This window comes from Bacillus rossius, chromosome 15 (genome assembly GCF_032445375.1).
Source record: "Bacillus rossius redtenbacheri isolate Brsri chromosome 15, Brsri_v3, whole genome shotgun sequence".
NCBI lineage: Eukaryota > Metazoa > Arthropoda > Insecta > Phasmatodea > Bacillidae > Bacillus > Bacillus rossius.
In genome coordinates, this window is record NC_086342.1 from 47,053,550 (window position 1) to 47,073,366 (window position 19,817).

At 35.8% G+C, this 19,817-nt stretch overlaps 1 protein-coding gene across 3 annotated transcripts in view; it reads right to left on the reverse strand.

The window, feature by feature from the left end:
- The window catches only part of LOC134539585 (cilia- and flagella-associated protein 206), a 50,807-nt gene extending 31,620 nt beyond the window's left edge, over positions 1-19,187 (reverse strand). The window contains exons 1-5 of one of the 3 annotated variants that reach the window (XM_063381751.1): positions 16,376-19,101; positions 13,117-13,237; positions 8,478-8,655; positions 4,869-5,060; positions 1,181-1,339 (exon numbers count right to left, since the gene is read on the reverse strand). In XM_063381751.1, coding sequence (XP_063237821.1) covers positions 1,181-1,339; positions 4,869-5,060; positions 8,478-8,655; positions 13,117-13,215 — 628 coding nt within the window. In that variant the 5' untranslated portion in view covers positions 13,216-13,237; positions 16,376-19,101. The other 2 variants (XM_063381750.1, XM_063381748.1) reach the window with 2 other exon arrangements.
- Positions 19,188-19,817: the final 630 nt, after the last annotated feature.

Here is a 19,817-nt window from a genome sequence, read left to right on the forward strand (position 1 = left end):
TATGTTTAGTATTACGTATTAACCATACATAGCAATGATTTTCAATTCCATGCTAAAGACCCTAATTAGCATCACAGGGTACCTTACGAGTACCTTATCATGGTTCTTGAGAGGCAAAACTACAACTATTCGCATTTCTTCACATTATAAAATAAAATTTTTGAATCTTTGTGAAAGTGAAACACACTAAACTTTACTTTGAATGTAGATTACAGATATCATACATATTAACGTTCATTTAAGTGATATAATACATTTGCTTAAACATAACGAAACAAAACTCACAAAATTCTCTGCCCTTTCCCGTTTTTCCCCCAGAGGAACGACGTTGTCTTCATTTTCAAAGTAAAAAACATAAATAAAAAAAATAAAAAAACATGTCTCCAGATTCAAGTTGCTCTGTACACAGAAACGATTCAAAACAGGTTTTTTTTTTTTTTCAAGCAGACGTGAAACTTAAATTTCGTTGATGGTTTTGCTAAAAGTATCTCAAGAATTGTTTATTTTAAAGGTGCATCGGGAATAAAAGGGGTGGCGCGGGGTCTCGCCATTTGCGGGGCTCCTGGGAGACTGCCCCGCTTGCCCTGTCCCGGAGCCACACCTGGCATGCAGCAAATATTTGTCTCAAGTTTCCCCAAAAAAAAAAGAAAAAAACATGATTTGCAAAGCGTACGTAGTGAAACATTCCTGGGAATATCCCTAACATAAAAATGCAGCCTCACACTGTGGGTGGGACCAAGACTTCAGAAATATCTCGGAGCTATTTCATACACGAACAAGTCTCACAAAGATGGTTATATGTAGAGACCTGCAAAATTTGCGGATTTATTCGGAGATAGGCTAGAATTCAAACACATATACCTCTTAGATAATTTTGCTATTGGCTTACTGTTCATCTGGACGAATTTCAACCAGTTATGAACCCTCAACCAAAGAAGGATCGAATCACAGACAAACCAGCTGAGACGACTTACAAGTCGGCAGCCAATGAACTTGCGTTATTTGCCCGAGTGTACAGGGGTATCGTGCAGTCTATCCTGAAGGCCATCGAAACCGGGAATTTTGCATGTCTCTAGTTATATGAAACGTAAATGAAGCCAAAACACCAAGGACGGCAGTCAACAAGGTCCAGCAGACGGGAGGTTCAAGTGAGGTTCGAGCACTCGGGCGGAGCACTCACGGTCGTCAATCCCGTCGCCTCCCTTCTGGCAGTCGCGGTTGAACAGCCGTATGCCGGTCACGACCTGGGTGAGCTCGGCGAGCTGTCTCTCGCGGTCCCGGCGACCGAGGCTCAGGAACTGACTCAGCTCGCTCAGCGGGAACACGCTCTGCAACGCAGCTGTCGACAGACAATGCTGAAACGTGACCTCAATCATTCATTCAGGGCCCGTGCTCCAAAACAATGTTCTGAGATATCAAGACACAAAGTTTTCTTAGTGGTACAGTTACTCTAATGAACACATACAAACATTAAGTTATTGAATAACATTAACTTACTAAATAAATGTTTTCCTAATCCCACAGTTCGATAAACTACTATACTAAAACATATAAAATCATGTAACGGGCCTGTCATCACATAAAACTTTTCGTACCAATGCAACAAATTAAAATTTCTGGATAATATTTGGTGAACATAGAGATTCAGATATGTAGAATTAATTTTTGTATTCTCCCCAAAAAGGGCCCATGGTCTCAATCGTGATCATTTCCTTTCAGTGGCCATAAGCAGCAAAAGTTTGGAAAAATACTTAAAAAAAAAACCCTCTAAAGAAAAACCCCACCTAAGAAAATTTCCAGCATAATAAGTTTTAAAATTTAGCACTGGGCTTATAAATACATACAATTTTACTGATTAGTAAAATTTCATTATTAATAAATCTAAATTTTCTAAGTTTTTGAAAAAAAATGTTCACAGGAATGTACTGATTTTATGAGCCATTTGGATAAATACATAAGTCAAAACAGAAATAAAAAAAAATTAATACGAGAAGCATATCAAAAAGCAAATGAAACCAATATGAAAGAATAATATAGAAACTGAGGTGTCGTTGAGCTTGTTCATTGTCGCTTAAGGCCTAAATTTATTCATTCATTCATTCATTCATTCATTCATTCATTCAGTAAGCATCTATTTTTAATTGGTGATACTGATTATGTTACTGGCATGAACATAACTTCTGATTAAAGTGATTTTTTCAGAAATAAAATGAAAAGGATTGAGCTGAACATTTCATACGCACTAAGGTAATTAGAGGCTATGAAAGGGGAAGAGATGCTAATGGAGCATTGAAGGAATGAATAAGAGGGTAAAATGGCAGATCCATGAGAAAACCCAAAGGCCACCACGTTTTCCACTTTAAAAATATTTGGATTCCTTCACGTCATGAATAGAACCTGATATATGAATTTGTCCAAGAATTTAAACAAACATGAATATGTGTATTCTCATGAGTGGCACTTAGAGATGCCATTTCTCATTAAAAAATAAAAACAAATCTTAACAGCAAATAACGTAGCTATGTTACTTAGTAATATAGTTTTTTGAACTGTCTTATAGTTTTAGCAAAAAAGTTTTTAATTTTTAACTTTAATTAACAATGTCTCGTGTGAAATGAAATTAAAAAAAAATGTTTCAAAAAGTTAAAACTGGCTAATAGAGCATTGAAGGAATTAATGGGAGGGTAAAATGGCAGAAACTTGAGAAAAGCCAACCACCATCATGTTTTCCATTTGAAAAGTATTTGGATTCCTTCACGTCAAGAATCGAACCTGATCTGCTACGTAGTGACATTTGTTTAGAGCTGGCCTGTCCAGGCACTGTTGTGAACTCACGGGCCACCATTTTGTCTGTGGTATGAGACACACAGAAAGTGCTACACACTCACACACACTGGTTAGGCTGGTGCAAGGTAAGTGGTTACAGCACTTCTTAGCCTTAGATTGCAGTGTGGATCTAAATGGGCATTTACCCTCTCTTTCCAACGCACAATTTCTGCCATTAGCACTGTCCTTTTTTTAGTGTGCTATGTTGCCAAATGTACACCATAGAGCACCAAAGTTTTAGACACAACTTTATAAAGCAATTAAAATTTTTATTTATTTATTTATCTGTAACATTGTATTTTGTAAAATAAAATTGGAATGAGAATAGTGGCAATACTTATTCTTGTTTTATTTAATCAAGAGCATTATCTAATATAATTCACTTTTTATTTTCAAAGGAATTAAATTTGAAATACCATCTTGGTTTAAAACTGTTTTTGGTACAATTTTTTGATATAATTTATTATTTAAAATTTTTGCTCTTCTGCATATAGCACATAATTTTATGGATCATTGTGTTAATTACAGTGACCGAGTGCCACAAATAGTTTCTCCGGGGAAATATTCACTGGTGTCAAGAACTGAATTATTTTGTCAAAATGACTACAACAAATCATACTGTCAATAGACCAAAATTTATGGTATTAAAATTTATTTTTAAAACTAGATGCATGTACCTACTTATGTATGCAAATTAGAAGTTATACTTACTTGGTGTCATAAAAAAACTAACTTTAATTTTGCAACCAAATAATTAATAGATACAAAATAATAAAAGGACTGGAGGTAAATTAAAAATATGGTTGGTAAATTATAAATTAAATAAATTAAAAATTTTAATTAACGCTCAGTACCAATTTAATATTATAAGAAAGACATGGATAAAGAAAATTATTTTACTTAGTTAAATAAATGAGTTAAATTTTAATTAATAATGAAAATCAATAAATGTGCTGAATGTTCATTCTGATTTTTTAGTTTTAATTATTTATTAAATTATAATAAAATAATTTATAGTGAAAATAAATTTTAAATTGGGGGACATAACCTCACTTATATAAACACACTTGAAAAAGTTTAAAAACACAATTTCTATCACTAATATTCACAATAAACAATTTTTTTTAATGATATGAAACAGTATTCAATATCAATCACTAAAGTACAAGATTTAAAAGGAAATGTATAGTTTTTATCCTTTTCTTTCATCCTATACAAATTTTGTTGTATGGTTCACATGCACCATAAAAATTATCTTTCTTATAAATTTTTCATAACGTACCTAGAGAAGTAGATCTTCAAAAAGCAAAATTTAAAATGTTAATTTTACACTTTGTGACTGCGAGTTTTTAACTTCTATTGCACAGTAGCAGAGGCTCCATCTTGTACTAATCTTAGTGACACTGCGCATGCGCCACCATGGGCGTCGCAACCGGGGGACGGGGGGGACACGTCCCCCCCAATAATAAATGTCTTCAATTTCGTCCCCTCCAAAAATATATTTAGTTTCGTAGTTATATTAAAAATATGATTTCTGTGATATAACCCATATGTTGCGCATGGTGCATTTAGTCCAATCGTGGTAATGTGAGCACTTATTATTTCGATCTTCGTGTAAAATCAAAATCAGGTCCGATACCGAATACAAATATGTTAACTGTGTTTTTACAAATTTGTTCTCTGAAAATATTTTTTAGAAAAAATAAATTATATATTGCAACCAACTATAATTAGAATATTTAGGAAAGAAAAATGCTTAAAAACCACCTTTCTGCACCTTCAAACCCCATATTTTCCCGGGGGAGGACCCCCGGACCCCCCCCCCCCCCCTTATTTTTCCCAGGGGATGGATATACCTCAACAACTGAATCAATTGAAGTCCCCCCCCAAAAAATTATATCCTTGCGACGCCCATGGCGCCACTATTGGGTGTACAACAGCACAGTTCACATAATAAACACACGCTGTACCATAAACGAGTACATTAAATGTTTCACAGAAAGAGCTGACTATGATTGAAGATGGCAGTAGCACGCGCTCACCGGTGGCCTCCTTGAGGACGCCAGGACTCGCCGGGTGGCCCAGGCCCGAGCAGAGCACCACCGCCATCACCAGCCGGCGGTACAGGCCCTCCAGCTCCGCCCTGCAGTCGGCCGCTCCCGTCTCCACGATCTCCTTCACTAGCGGGGACGCCCGGGCCCGCGTCTCCTCCCGGCTCCTCGACGCCGCGTCTTCTGCGTCAGGCCCGGACGACAACGATAACCCCTCACCAGCAGTGGCATGTGCCCCCCCTGACTAACCAGTTGTCTGCTACATTAATATTGCCGACCAAAATGATGGTTTCTGAAACCAAATAAAATATTTCAATATAATTAATGAATTGCTTGTAGAATCATAAAATCTGGTGGTTGGATGTTATGCGTAGTGTGAGTAGATTAAATACAAATTTGGTAATTTTAAGACATTTATTCTCTGGCTTTTCTGAAATCCTAGAGTGCCCCCCTCCGAGTTGAAACTCTGGATCCGCCACTGATCACGAGAGATGCAGCTGATTCTGCTACGGAATACCCATGGGCGCATGATCGTACTTCATGATTGAAACAATTCAACATCAAATAACAAAACCACTCGCAGAGAACAAATGAACCATCATGGGGAATCCTACGCGAGTTAGTCCGGATGCAGAAATGCCGCGCTATCTAGTTTGGGAAAACAAAAAAAAAATTGATATTCCCGATCATCCCGGCAAGGTAAACGGGTCTAACTGTTTTAAAATACTGAATTGTCATCAGTCCTCGATAAGTATGCCAAAATTTCGAGTTGATCCGACGTTTGGAAGGGGGTCAAAATCACTTTCAAAGTTTCTGTTACATACCGGCGTACATACGTATGAAGCTAATAAAAGCGTGTTAGTAAAAACATAAATGATGGCTTGATTCTGAGCAATCACGACCTATTTAGTTGCTGTTGAAATGACTGCAGGTGACGAATATATGCTCGAGTAGCTTGCTCGCTTTGTTACTGTCATTCCAACTAAAATTTAATCTGCTTTCACACAGGATCATAACAGATATAACAAGAATGCTAAAATGTAACTGAAAATATAAGTCCTGCAGTAGTTACTACTTCGAAAGTTACACATCATATTTGTTTAGTTTTGTGCCCAGTAAATTTCCAGCTTACCTAACGTACCTGTCTTGACTAATCAGTTATTTAGCTATGTAGTATTTTTATAGGGAACAATTTGTTCATTGTACATTATTTTATAATGTATGTTTTACTTCTGGTATTGTTTACATCATTCGTAACACTGCAGTGCATGGGAGATCAGACACTTCTCTGCTCTCTCGCTCTCCGCTGCTTGCGGTAGCTGGCCGACCATGCGGTGAGAACTGGTCACCTCAACCTAATTGATACTGTGCCGTAAGGCTTCTCGCTGCTGCACAAGTTCTTCTGCAAACAGACGAATCGCAGCAAGCACATAAACTGTTGAGCGACACGTCGCTCATCGGCCACGAGGGTGAGCAGGTACGGATCGAAGCGCGAGAGCCAGCTACATCTCTGCGTGAGAGACAATACAACGGAATCAACAAAGACCAGTAACCATGGGAGCAGTGCCGCCAACTGCCAGACACACTCATCAATAATCAGTCACATTTGCGCGGACAATAAAACACGCGCAAAACAAACACCGCCAAGTTCACGCCAAATACTATGTACTGTAGCAGTCACTTCTATACAGTAAGAAGTCAAAACCCACCCATAAGGTAATTTTCAAAAAAATTATACAGGTACGCAAACCTCTTAATATTTTTCAACAGCTAAAATAAGTTCAAGCATTTAATTCATGTAAAATACTTTACCAAAGGTTTACCTTATAGTTACGTGAGCGAAACGAGCTAAGTATATTTATTTCACAAAACGCTGGTACACACAATGTTTCAGCTGTCTTATTAGGTTTTCTGTCTCTGTGATAAATAAATAACACTTCGTAATTTCTTACCTGGATGACTTAAGCATTACGAATTACATAAAACCCGTAAGAGCACCATCACTCTCTAAGCAAGTGTCGCCGGGAACGCTGCTCTCTCATAGAGCGGCGTCCACCCCTGAAGACACAAGCTCTCGCTAAACCCCCTGGATGTCAGGTAGACAAGAGTAGGTACGCTGAGAAAATAAACACGCATTTTGTAACTTCGACGACATTCTTGAATACATTCGCGCAACATGTTTCTCAAATACTTTAAAGTACTTCCATAATGGACTTCTATCAGCGAAAATTGCACCGGATGAAAAGTGGAAGGTTGTGTGAACACTGACAGACGAACACGGAAGTGTCCAGCGGGACTTGCGGCCGTGAAAACCAAAACCCCCGGAGGACGCGTGCTGCGTTGTGTCTGCCGAGAAGCAAGCTCGTCACTTGAACCAGCTGTTTTACTGGTTTTACGTAATTCGTAATGTTTTAGTCATCCAGGTAAGAAATTACGAAGTGTTATTATTTATTACAGAGACAGAAAACCTAATAAGACGTCTTAAATAGCATTTTGTACAATAAATATACCTACTTAGCTCATATAGCTCATGTAACTGTAAGAACCTTTGTTAAAGTAATTTACAAAAATTAAATGCTTGAAATTATTTTAGCTACAAAATATTAAATGATTTGTGAACCTGTGTGATATTTTTGAAAATTATCTAATGGACGGGTTTTGACTTGTTACGGTATAGAAGTGACTGCTAATTATTTTTTAGAGTCTAGTATTTGGCATGAACTTAATGGCGTTTGTTTTACGCGTGTTTCATTGTCTGCACAAACGTGACATTATTGATGAGCGTGCAAGCTGGCGTGCTGAAGCGAGTGTTCCGTGGCACGCTAGCGTGCCACGAAGCATCTGTAAGTATGCGCAAGATTTGGGCAGCTAAAATATTACCTAACAATAAAAAATTTTTTTTCAAAAATGATTTGTTTCAATTTCTGACTTGAACATTATTAAATAGTAGAGTAGAAACAAATTGGTTTATTTATGTTATAAAAGATCAGAAAGTTAAAAATCCAAAAAATATATACATAGGTATGTATAAAATATTAATGTGTAAAAACAGGCCATACAAATATATGCTGTGTGTGTGCTGCAAATTACAGTGATTGGTATTTCTGGTGCAACGATTCAAAGAAGGTTGGGAAACGATTTTACGTAGTCATCGTTAAGCAACCTAACTATACACCTTGATGCACACTGATGTTATTACACTCTGGCATTACTATGTACTGCTTTCAAGAACTACAATCTGAGCTGTTATGCATAAACAAAACAGATTTTTGCTTCAAGTTCAAACAATAGAGTTTTTTTGTAATGATGAGTGGAAATCTCTTTGAAATTCATATTGAGGTAACTGATTAGTGAAGGAATGAAAAAATCTTATATAAACTCTAATTAAAAATGATTTTGTTTTCATACGAGAATTCTAATTTTTTTTTTCCAGAGATATAATTTGATATGTCCTTAAAATTTTTCAAGTAACATAGTATGTATAATAATATAATATTTAAAACTGAGCCACAACATTACAAAAAAAAAATAGCAACTCGGTTTTCTATCTCTATGTACGTATTTTCAAATGAAATGACATAACTGTATTTAGTTACGAACCTCGAGAAGCATAGTTGGTGTTGAAGTAGACCTGCATCTTGATTGTCGCAAGCGACAGGGAGTCCTTCTCAGAGGTCAGCTTGCTGACACATAGCTTCATCAAGTGCTTGAGGTCGTCTTCGTTAATTGGCACTCCCGAGGAAAAATCACTGCTAGGGTCTGATAGCAGCAGTTTTAACTGGGTTCATGAGGAATACGTATTATAGTTACAAGAATACTTAGCATGCCATTTTAAAGTATAACCTATATATGGCTAAAAAAATTTTTTTTAAAAATTGGTTGTCTGTAAAGTTGGTTTACGGATGATAGTTTAACATGACAACGTCATAACAAAAAATTGATGAAATGATTGCATACTTTTATGAATAAAATTGAATAATTTTTATTGAATTATTTTTATTTTGTAAAAAAGGAAAAATAACCAAAAAAATTATTTAATAAAAAAATAGTTTAGTTAAAGTACTAAATTTAAAAGCTACTTTTGAAAAGCCCGCCTTTACCTATTTAATATAATAGTAGATTCATAGGCCAATCGAGTGGAAGATAGATGCGGCGCAAGCGTACAATGAGTGTAATGGGACACAGAGTAATGGGACAATGTGCATAAAGGGACACTTTCGTGCGTGCAGCTGGCGTTCATCAATTTATTAGACGTTGTCACGTCAAAAAAAAACTTAATAACAGCAACTTGATGTGATAGAATCTGTGATATGATAATATTGACACAAGTACCCATAAATAATTTTATTTAATTTTACTAGATCAAATAAAATCTTAGGAATTGTGCAAATTTATTATCATAAAGTTTAAGAATAAAAAAGAAACATTTTACAGATAATCGTATTATTGATATTGTCTGTTAAGTTTCAAACTGGTGAACTTCACATCACACAAAAAAGATCACAAGGAATAATTCACAGAAAACAACAGGAGTGGAAATAAAAATTTAATCAATGAACTACAGGTTTTGTACATAATTTTAAAGAATTCACAGCCTGTTGTATTTAGTACATGAAATTTATTTATAAACATTTTGTTAGCATTTCATGAAATATTTATTTACGTTATCATCATCATAATCATCATCATCATCGACATCATTATGCTTCATGTATTTTATTTTTTTACTTTTTTACCTAGAATTAATTTAAAATTGATAATGTTAATTTTAACATTTTAGAATGTAATGATTGTTTAAAAGTTTTGATCCATTTCTAAAATCAATAATCTCAATGAAAGACATTTCAGCTACGTACTAATTTCTATGCAGTTAATGTAATTTTTTAATGTAAATATTTTAATATCATTATTTCAATAGTTAGAACTAATTTAAAATTGACAATGTTAATCTTTCTGATTCCTTTTTTTTTTTGTCTTTGTCATGTGTTTGTTTTATCATGTTTTATTATTATGATTTTTTTTTGTGACTGTCTCTGTGTACTATTATGTGTTAATTATGTATTATTTTATGAAATATTTGTAAGTGCCTACCTATTAAATGTCATGACTGTTGGCAGACACAAAACTAATTATAATAAAAATCATAAATAAGTTCTGAAGGGAATTATTATTATTTTTATTATTATATATAAACTCGGCTTTTTTTTTAATCTATTTTTTTTTTCACAGAAAGCATATGCTATAAAAATAGTCGTACACTTCGTGGTTTCTCAATATGTAGGGGCAAAGTTTATCGAGAGATGCACCTTAGCAGGGAAAGAAAAGTTATTTTAATTTATCAACAGTACATCTCATGCCTGGTCTGCAGTCTGCAATATATAATGAATCTTTGCTCTCTTTCATTGTATTTTATATGGTTTCAGTAGTCTTAGCTGTCCTTTGTTAAGGTTTGAAATGAAAATATTGTGGACATAAAATTTTCTTATTGTAGTTAATAAAATTTTGCATCTGATGAACTTAATCTTATATCTCTGAGATATTAAAAAAATGCATCAATACAATAATACAATTTTGAATCATATAGTTTTTTGGCAATGCCTTACAGATCACATCGCAGCCTTTATCATTGCCAAACAGCATTACCAATTTTTATGTCCGGTAAACCCATATCATTATAATCTACAAACAAAGTGAATGGACTTGAAATTTCACAGTTTGCTGGATGAAATATATGATCATGCTCAAAATGTGATACTGTTGTCAAGTTAATTTTTAATTTTAGAGTTAGGTGGTAGGGCTGCAAGTATATTTTTTTATTTGATTTTGACTTGCGATTGGGCTTCCACCAGTAAGCAAAGGAGTCCTCCGTACCTACTCATTCAATTTCTCAATATTCTTCATGTCCTTTCCTCTTCTCACATCCAGCATCTTTCCCTCAATCCTATTCCACTACCGCCCTGACCTGGCCTCCTTTTCCGTTCTTCTCCACTCTCTCTCAGAATCTTCCACTCTTGATCGCTTCTCCCTCTGTACACCCCTTTGTTCAAACAGTCTTCCAGCGTCCTCCAGCCACCCTCACCCCTGGTCAACCTAACAAACTTCACCAGTTCTCTACTTTCCTCCTTCTGTGTAGTGTGTCCCACCCAGCTCCTTCGTCATCACACATGGCCTATGTGTCTCATCCTTCACCCCTTCCCTCCTCCTCCACATACCCATCTGCCATCTAGACGCTCTACGTTGCACCCTTTAAAGTTCCTTCATTTCTATCCCTAGGGTATGGGTCCCAGATTACCATTGCATATTCAAGCATTGGCCTCACTAACATTGTATACGCCTTCTCCTTTACTCTCCGTCCTGTCCCCTTCAGTGTCCCTGCAATCAACCCCCAGCCCTCTCCTCCCCTTCTTTACCACCCGCTGCACCTGCTTTCCCCAGCCCGGGTCACTCTGCGGGGCTACTCCTAGGTACTTGTGTTCCCGAACCTCCTGAATCTCTGGCCCCTTCCAACTGTACATTTGCTTAGCGACCTTCCTTCTCCTTGTGAATCTGACCACCTTCGTTTCGTTGATATTCATCCCCGTTCCATATGCCGTCGACCGAACTCCCAGCTTCATCAAGTCTTCCTGCAGGTGTGCTGCTTCCCCCACTGTTCCGTAGATCATCAGCGAACAGTCTCGGTTTGGTGTCTAATTCCTCCCCAACAACGTTCATTATGACTAGCAACAGCAGGGGCCCCGTAACGCTCCCCTGCGGTACCCCTGATGTCACGTCGCCCCTATTCTGACCATTTCATCCCCACCTTCACCTGCTGATTCCTATCCCTCAGGAAGTCCCCTGTCCAGTTCACCGCCCTACTGTCCTCGTGTCAGACTATCAACCTTCTCCATCACCTTCTTGTGTGGCATCCTATTGAACGCCTTCTCAAAATCAGTAATGACTGCGTCCACCTGTCTGCCCTCGTGCACTGCCTCCGCCAAATCCTCTGGCTGTCCAGCCGTCTGCGTCCCACAGGAGAAACCCTTCCTCTCATCCATCCATTCCAGCTCTCCAATTTTTCCTATCAGTTTTTCCATCACCTTCCCTACACTGACCGGCCTGTAATTTGCTGGTTTTGCCTTACTTCCAGCTCCCTTGAAAACAGGCACCACCACTGCCTCCTTCCATTGTCTTGACAGCTGTTCATCCTCCAGAGACTGCGTGTATAGCACTTTCTACACACCTCCTTCCCTCCTGATCCGAGGTGACTGTTTCCTATCCCATCGCGACCAGCCTCCGTCTTTCTCTTTTAGCCTATCCACCTCCCTTATCACCTCCTATATCTTTAATTCCAGGTCTCTCTCTCCCTACATCCTGTGCTCCATACCATACCTCTCCCTCTGCGAAAACATTATAAAAAATATTAAACTAAAATAGAATAATTTGATATTTTCTTGTATAGGTATTCATATAAATTTTTTTTTATATTATTTGTAACCAATAGATAGGCAGCGAGTGGGACCCATTAAAACAAATTTAATAAATAGAGTTAAATAATTTATACACATTTCTAAAACATAGTAAAACACGTTTTTACATGTAAAAATAATATGTGGTCATGATTTCAACAATTCTTTCTTTTTGCATTTTACTTTTTTTTTTTTTGCATTTAATGGCTTCATGAGCAGCCATTAGTCCCATAAAATTAAGACATACTGTACTGCAGTTGAATGCTAATAATTATTGGTCACAAGTCAGGGAAGCAGTGTAATTTAGCCTATTTTTGTTTATTTTAGTTTTTCAAAACTGAAGTTTATTCCAACGGAATGAACAATTGATAATTAACACGCAAATAAAATGGTATTGGCAGACTGCAGTCAATATATTAAAAACCAACTGTTATATGTTTTAGAATTTTCGAAAACTACATTTTCTTCCATAATTTTTAAAGAATTAAATATAACGGAACAAAAACAATACTTGGTTTGGATCCTTTAATATGATTTCATTAAAAAAATATTTAAAAAAAAATTAAAATGGTATTATATGTTTTATGTACCATTTTTTTGTCTGCTAATAGGGCCTATAGGATGGTGTAGCTTGAACTAAGGTTGGGACAGTTGAATAGAGATGAATCACTACAAGATTTTGTCTCATTAAGGAATGTGTGCCAACTTTCGTTAATTAAACTTCTTGCCACAATCATGGGTAGTTGTCATCAAAACTCAACTACACTAATGAATCAATAAATGAAAACACTCACCACAAATTCTGCGCATTCTTCTGTTACATGAATCCCTTTCGACAAGCAGTGTCTGACAACTTCCTGAGCTACAGTTTTCAATTGTGCAGCTGTGTACATGTTGATGTGATTCTTCGTTTACCTTACGACATGGCCATGAAACACATCATTAAAATTTAGTTTAAATAAAGTGCAAAGAAATAACTCCTTCACAAAAATTTACTTAATAAACATGACCATTTGCATGTACTTTTATTATGCAAGTCCAACAAAGTCAATTACAAAATTAAATTTACATAAGTATATAGGTACTAATGTCAATTGGACATATGAAACCAATTTTTTTTGATCATCATTTACTATTTTATAAAAAAAATAAAATAATAAAAATTACTGGTTAAACCATTAGTTTGCAAAGTAAAATCTAAATTTTTTATAACCATCACTATGCTAGATAAAACAGAAGTTGAAACCTTAAATAAAACTTAGTTTAAAAATGTAAGGACATTTCTTATTATTACTGTTATAATCATCAACTGTATAAACATAAATAAATGTCACTTTAGTTGTTAATTTTTTAACCATTGCAAAATTGTTAACGTTTAACATTTCACACGTCTGATGCAGAAAATAAATACAGCAACTGTCTTTGATCACACATTAGAATGAATTGAACAGGGCTAGTCTCTTCACACCTATTACAAAAATGGTTTTAAAAGTAGTTTTTATTAATTACTAGCTAAGCATTTCTGTTTGGAAATTGTTGAACACTGTTGAATTTTGTAGAAAAGATCTTTGATTTAATTATACTCTTCTAAAAGTTAATCAAGTAATTTTAAATGTTAATACATGTCCCACCCCTGACTTTCACTGGCGGAATACTTAACACCACCCCTCTGAACACAGAATAATTTTCAGATTTTCTCCGAATTACTTATCATAGTCTATACCAAAATTACTGAAGTATTATTTACTGCAGTGCTATATAAGACAGGACTTTTTGAACCACAAATAAACTGCACAAATATTTCAATTCTGAATGTACTAAATGTACACCCCTAAACCCTCAATCTGGATCCACCCTTAGATACTTGTCACGGATGTACAACTGGGCTCATAATTCCATTGCCTAGTAACATCCCTGATACAAAAACTTAAATCTGGAAGCAAAAAGTAAACTTTTACCATTTTCTGCACAAAATCATTTATAGCTAACTCATTTACACTAGTCATCATAATGTGTATGAGATGGAACAAGTAAATTTAGACGAAAATTAGAGACACCTGAAGATTTAAAGAATCGTATGAGTGATAAGAGTAAAGAGGCAAGGGAAAATGAGAAATTTTCTGGAAGACTTGAGGAAGGCAAAGGGGTTGTGGATGGGGTAGGCGCAAAGGTCAAAAATGTGCTGCAATGTTGAGTGAAGCAGTCAAAAGCTGAAACCAACGTTACAGATTTCCTGTCGGCAGCCAGCAAGTTGTCAGAATCATTAATACCATGCGTCTATCAGAAGACAAAGTTGAAGCAAACAGAGTGATGTTTGATATTAAAAGATGAGACTTTGCATTTGGCAATAACAACATTAAGAGATACAACCAAGAAGATTTTATAATGAGCATTTCACACCAAAAATCCAATCAAACTAAACATAGCTCAGATACATGTCTGTGTTGTTAGCATAGACAACAGTTCATTCTGGCAATGAAATTTTGACATTCATAATTCCTAATTAATAATATTAAAATTGTTTGTAGCAGCTTTAATGTTTTATTATTGTGTTTTCACTTTATTTTGAAATAAACCAGGAGAAGGAACGGAAGGAAGACTACGGTTGGTCACAGACGACAGTAGAAAGACACATGCAGGTGAGTATTGACGGGCTAGAGCTCTGGTCCGTTGCAAACACGTTAAGGACACATAAGAGAACAAGATAGTGAAGACGGTGAAGATAGTGAAGCAAGTTTAATTTTATTTTTTGTGCTTAAACTATTGCCAACAACGAATGGGGGCCCTAGAATTTGTGGGGTCTTTTAAAAATTTAGTTTTTCTGGGCCCAAAAATAATTTGGAGAGAGGCCTTATCAACTGGCCTGGGAGGTATGGAACATTTTTGAGCCAACCTCAAAATTAAACTTCAGCGAATGTTTTCCTCTTATATCTTAACAAAATATGATATATTTTGCCAATAAATTATATTCGAGTTAGTTTTAGAAATATTGATGATCAAATTATCAAATTTTGGTGAAGTTGCGTCATTACATGGGACAATAAAATTTTTGAAAGTTTTTATTGTAAGCAATCATAAAAACTCAATTGAAATGTAAAACGAATTGACCAGCACTTTGAATATCATGCTAAAAATGATTTTATACTCCCATTTTCTCATTAATATAGAAATTTATCAGAGAAAACTAAACACAAAAGAAAAATTAAAATGAAAGAGCTAGCACGGGGCCCTTCTAGTCAATGGTCCCTTGTAGTCGATGGACCCTGTAAGTCGAAGGGCTCTGGTAGTCAATAAGCCTTATTAGTCAATGGGCCCTTGTAGTCGATGGGCCCTGGTAGTCATGGGGCCCTGCTATTCGATGGGACCTGTAAGTTGATGGGTCCTGTTAGTCGATGGGCCTTATTAGTCATGGGACCCTGGGCAGTTGCCTGACTGGCTCTGCCCTGAAGCCGCCCCTGCAAAGCCATTAGAACAAGTAACACACAATATCACAGACCAGGAATGCCCAGAAAGGAATCAGACATGGCTTAAAACAAGGAACTATCCCACTGATTTAGGGTAAGGGTCATTCCATTGTTATGGGTGTGACAAAATTGGTAGATTCTGCAATGCAAAACAGTATGTCCAGAAAAATTTTAAGTAAGCATAATTTTTTAAAGTGGATGTACTCTTCTCTAAATGATTAGTTCACAAACCAAAAGCTTAAAATATATCTAAACTCTTTATTAAGGTACCGTGGTGCTAAAATTAAAATTGTTACGGGTGTGACAAAAAATACCTCTCTTTATGAACAACGGTGTTTTTGACTGGAAATGTCTGTTAATAAAATTTTGGAAAAAATAATTTAAATTCTTAAAAAATAACTTAAGTGTATTCTGATGATTAAAATTATCTGAAAATGAATTTTAAACAAGCACAACTATTTTTTTATAATTTTTAAAAAATTTTCTACATGTTGCGGGTGTGACAAAACATTTTAATGATGATAGATTTGTAAAATCAATTCTTAAAAATTATTTATTTATTTATTTATTTAAAATCAAAAAAACTTACTTTAACCATCCTTTAAACTTCATTTTGACTAGAAAGAAATTATTTAAATGTAAACTGTCCATGGTTATTGACAAGTTTGGGAGGTTCACATTTATTCACAATAACAGAAATGTCCTCAGTTGAAATGTCATTTTCTTTTGGCCAGATCCACATCTTCCCACTTGGATGCATGTATTTTAAAACTACTTGGTTAGTTTCAATGTCAATACTAAGCACTTCAGCAAAATAGTCTTTCTGGCTATTGGTTTTGGTCCCAAGACCCATTACATTAAGTTGCACAAATACAAAGTCGCCAACTTCAATACTGTCTGTGCCCTCTATGCTGACTGATGCAGATGGGCCTGGTTGTGGAGCATCACTAACTTCACACTCATTATATGCATTTTTCAAGTTTACAACCAAACTGTTTTCACCATAAGATGTTATAGCAACTCTAACAACGCCTTCAGTCACAGGCTGGAAGCTGTGAAGTTTTTGGAGCCTTGGAACCGGATCAACATTAACCCATCTTGAGGACACAGTTTCATACATTGAAATAATCTCAATGGCAGATGTGAAGAGGATTGTTATCCCCTTTAAGGCATTCCTAGCACAGTCAAAAAAGTCTTCTGCACACTGTACAACACACTGACGTGACTTGACTAAACGCCAAACTGTACGTTTGACTGTCCCTCCTACACCGTCTACAGACCCTTTGCCATGAGATGTAGCAAAGAAGTTCCAAGTGCAATCAATACCAAAATCTTGCTGAAAATATGTCAAAGACAGAATTATGTAATGGTTCTTAAATTGAGATGCACTTCCATCCAAAAATATATGAACCTGTGCAAGGCTGGGAAATTCTTCTTTCAAGACAGTGATCAATTTATTTAAGAAAACCCAGACACTGTATTTGTTGTGGTTCAAGTCATCACTGACTATTACAAAACAACGTCTGCAGACACCAACCCAAGCAACTGCAGTGAAAAGTGATACTTGTTGTTTGTGCCAATGTGCACTTTGAATTTCATCTTGAAACCCTGCTGTATAGTTTTCTGCGAAGTCTATTTGAAGAACAGCAGTATTTGTTGTAACTTTTAATTTTGTAGCTTCGAAATGCTGTGCTTGCTTTCTTTTAATGTAACAGTGCAGTTTAAATTGTGGAAATTGATTCTGAATTTCTTGTATGCAGTTGTGTATTTTTCCTGTATGCTCTATGAGGTTGACATCTTTCCATTGTTGCCACTTGACATCTATGTCCATGTTGTCTTTATCAATGAGCCCAATTATAGGAAAGTGTCTACACTGGTCACAAAAATTAGCCATGCAAGGGTAATTGTCTTCATCACATACTGCAGTAACTAGAAGATCATCCATTTGACAAGGGAACGTAACAGCTTTGCTCACAGCATCAATTAATAACTGCATATTGGAATGGTATTTGCAGCCACACACATTAGGTGGTGTTTCTGCTACTGGCAGAACATACGGGGGTCGCAAGGAGTAAAATTTGGACTTCTTGATTTCTAGATTTGGATATTCAGAAATAAACAGCTCGTACGCCTCTCCTATTGTTGTAATCATAATTCTCTTTTGAAAATATTCTTTCTCACCTGTTTGAAGATTTTTAATGATTACAACATCCTTTCGACCGGGTTTTTGACAACTAACATAATCTCTTACATAAAACTCCAGTACTTTTTCTTCTGTTTCTTTGTGTAAATGTTTTCCTGTTTTAGAAATATTAGCAACTTTTTTAGCTACCTCAGGTAGTACCTCTAACAAAAGTTTCTTAACCACTGCACTTTTCTTCCTTGGACTAGACGGAAGGTGCTTTCTTACTTTATTAACAGCTCTTCCAAAAGAACGGATACAAGAATATGACTCTTTATCAGGTGTCAGTCCTGTTGAAATTGTTGCTGCTCCTCTCTTCTTTATTTTCTCTCTGTGTTTTCTTTGTCTGTCTGCATCGTTCAGCCTTTTACGTTTTAATGCTTTTTTGCTTATCTGACACATTTCTCTTGCTTTGTCGCGTCTTTTTCTGTCTCTTTCCCTTTCCTTCTCCAAATGTTTTTCATGTTCTTCTTTATTCTGGTGTAACTTTTGCCGATACTTTTTTACCCTCTCAGTAGAAGACATCTAGTCGTACTATATAGGCTATAACAAAGGAAAAAAATAAGCTGTCTTAGTAACATTTTCCAGTATTGACAATCAGTCATTATCTTATAGTATATTACTGTACATGATCACTGCCATAAGCACTTTAAACTTACCAGATCATTATTAAATAGTAATAAATAATTTAAATGTAATAACTTATTAATTTAATGGAAAAATTAGCAAGGTTATGTTAATTATAGGTTAAGTTAGCACTACCAATGTATAGATGAGTATACATGTATCAAGAAAATTATGAACTTATGGGTAGGTACTCTAAGAGTATTAAGAAACACCCAAAAAAATTCTAAGAAATGTGCAGTGTATCTAAACCAAACATGTCTGATATGCTATGTACACATTGATTATTAATGTATTGTCACACCCGTAACAGTATTTTCAGCTCTTATTAGCAGTCTTACTAAAAAAAATTGTGATTGAAATTTGTAGGTTATAATATGACTTGAGATAGTGCATATAAATTTTCAGTTCCCTATTACTTTTAGTTTCATTTGTTTCAAACTTTAAGTACTAAACAGTGTTACGGGTGTGACGTGGTACAAGTAACTTTTTAAATGTGAATAAAATGTATATATTTACCTGCAATCAACTTTTATACACTGTGGAAATATTCTTCTAGGGCTGGAGAAACCATTCCAATTGCCACCTATCAGCTGTTTGTTAAGAGTGAAATTTTCAGTGTAACCAACTTCTGGGTTATTGTCAGAGTATGTAACACATTCAGTTAACTGTCAAAACTTTGTAAATAGACCATTGCCATCAGTTTACAAATTTAGCATTACATTTTACTTTTACATAATCTTTGGAATACTGTTATTGAATTTATATAGAATTTAAATTTAAAAAAAAAAAGAAAAAAAAATTCTATTTAGGGTCATTTCACATGGAATGACCCGTAAACCAAAATCAGGGTGGTGAGCCAGGGTTCAGACCCGGGTCCTCTGGAACACAAGGCCCACGCTGGAGCATGCTCGACCCACACCTGGTGACAGGGCTAGGTACACGCAGGGCAGCGAAATGGCTGACACGTGTGTGGGAAATAAACTAAGGGGGAGAGGGCGGGATGCATGGGCCACACATGATGGTCAGAGACTCCAGAACTCAGGGGGAGACACTGATGAGGCTGTTGAAGGTGGGCAAGGGAGGGGCGAGGCTGGGGAAACTGTCGCAAGATTAGGTACAACAGTAACATCAAACAGACACCAGCCAAACATATTTGTGTTTTTATGTTTCACTAGGTGTAAAATAAGAACAGAATATTATCTAGCTCAAAAAAAGTAAATGG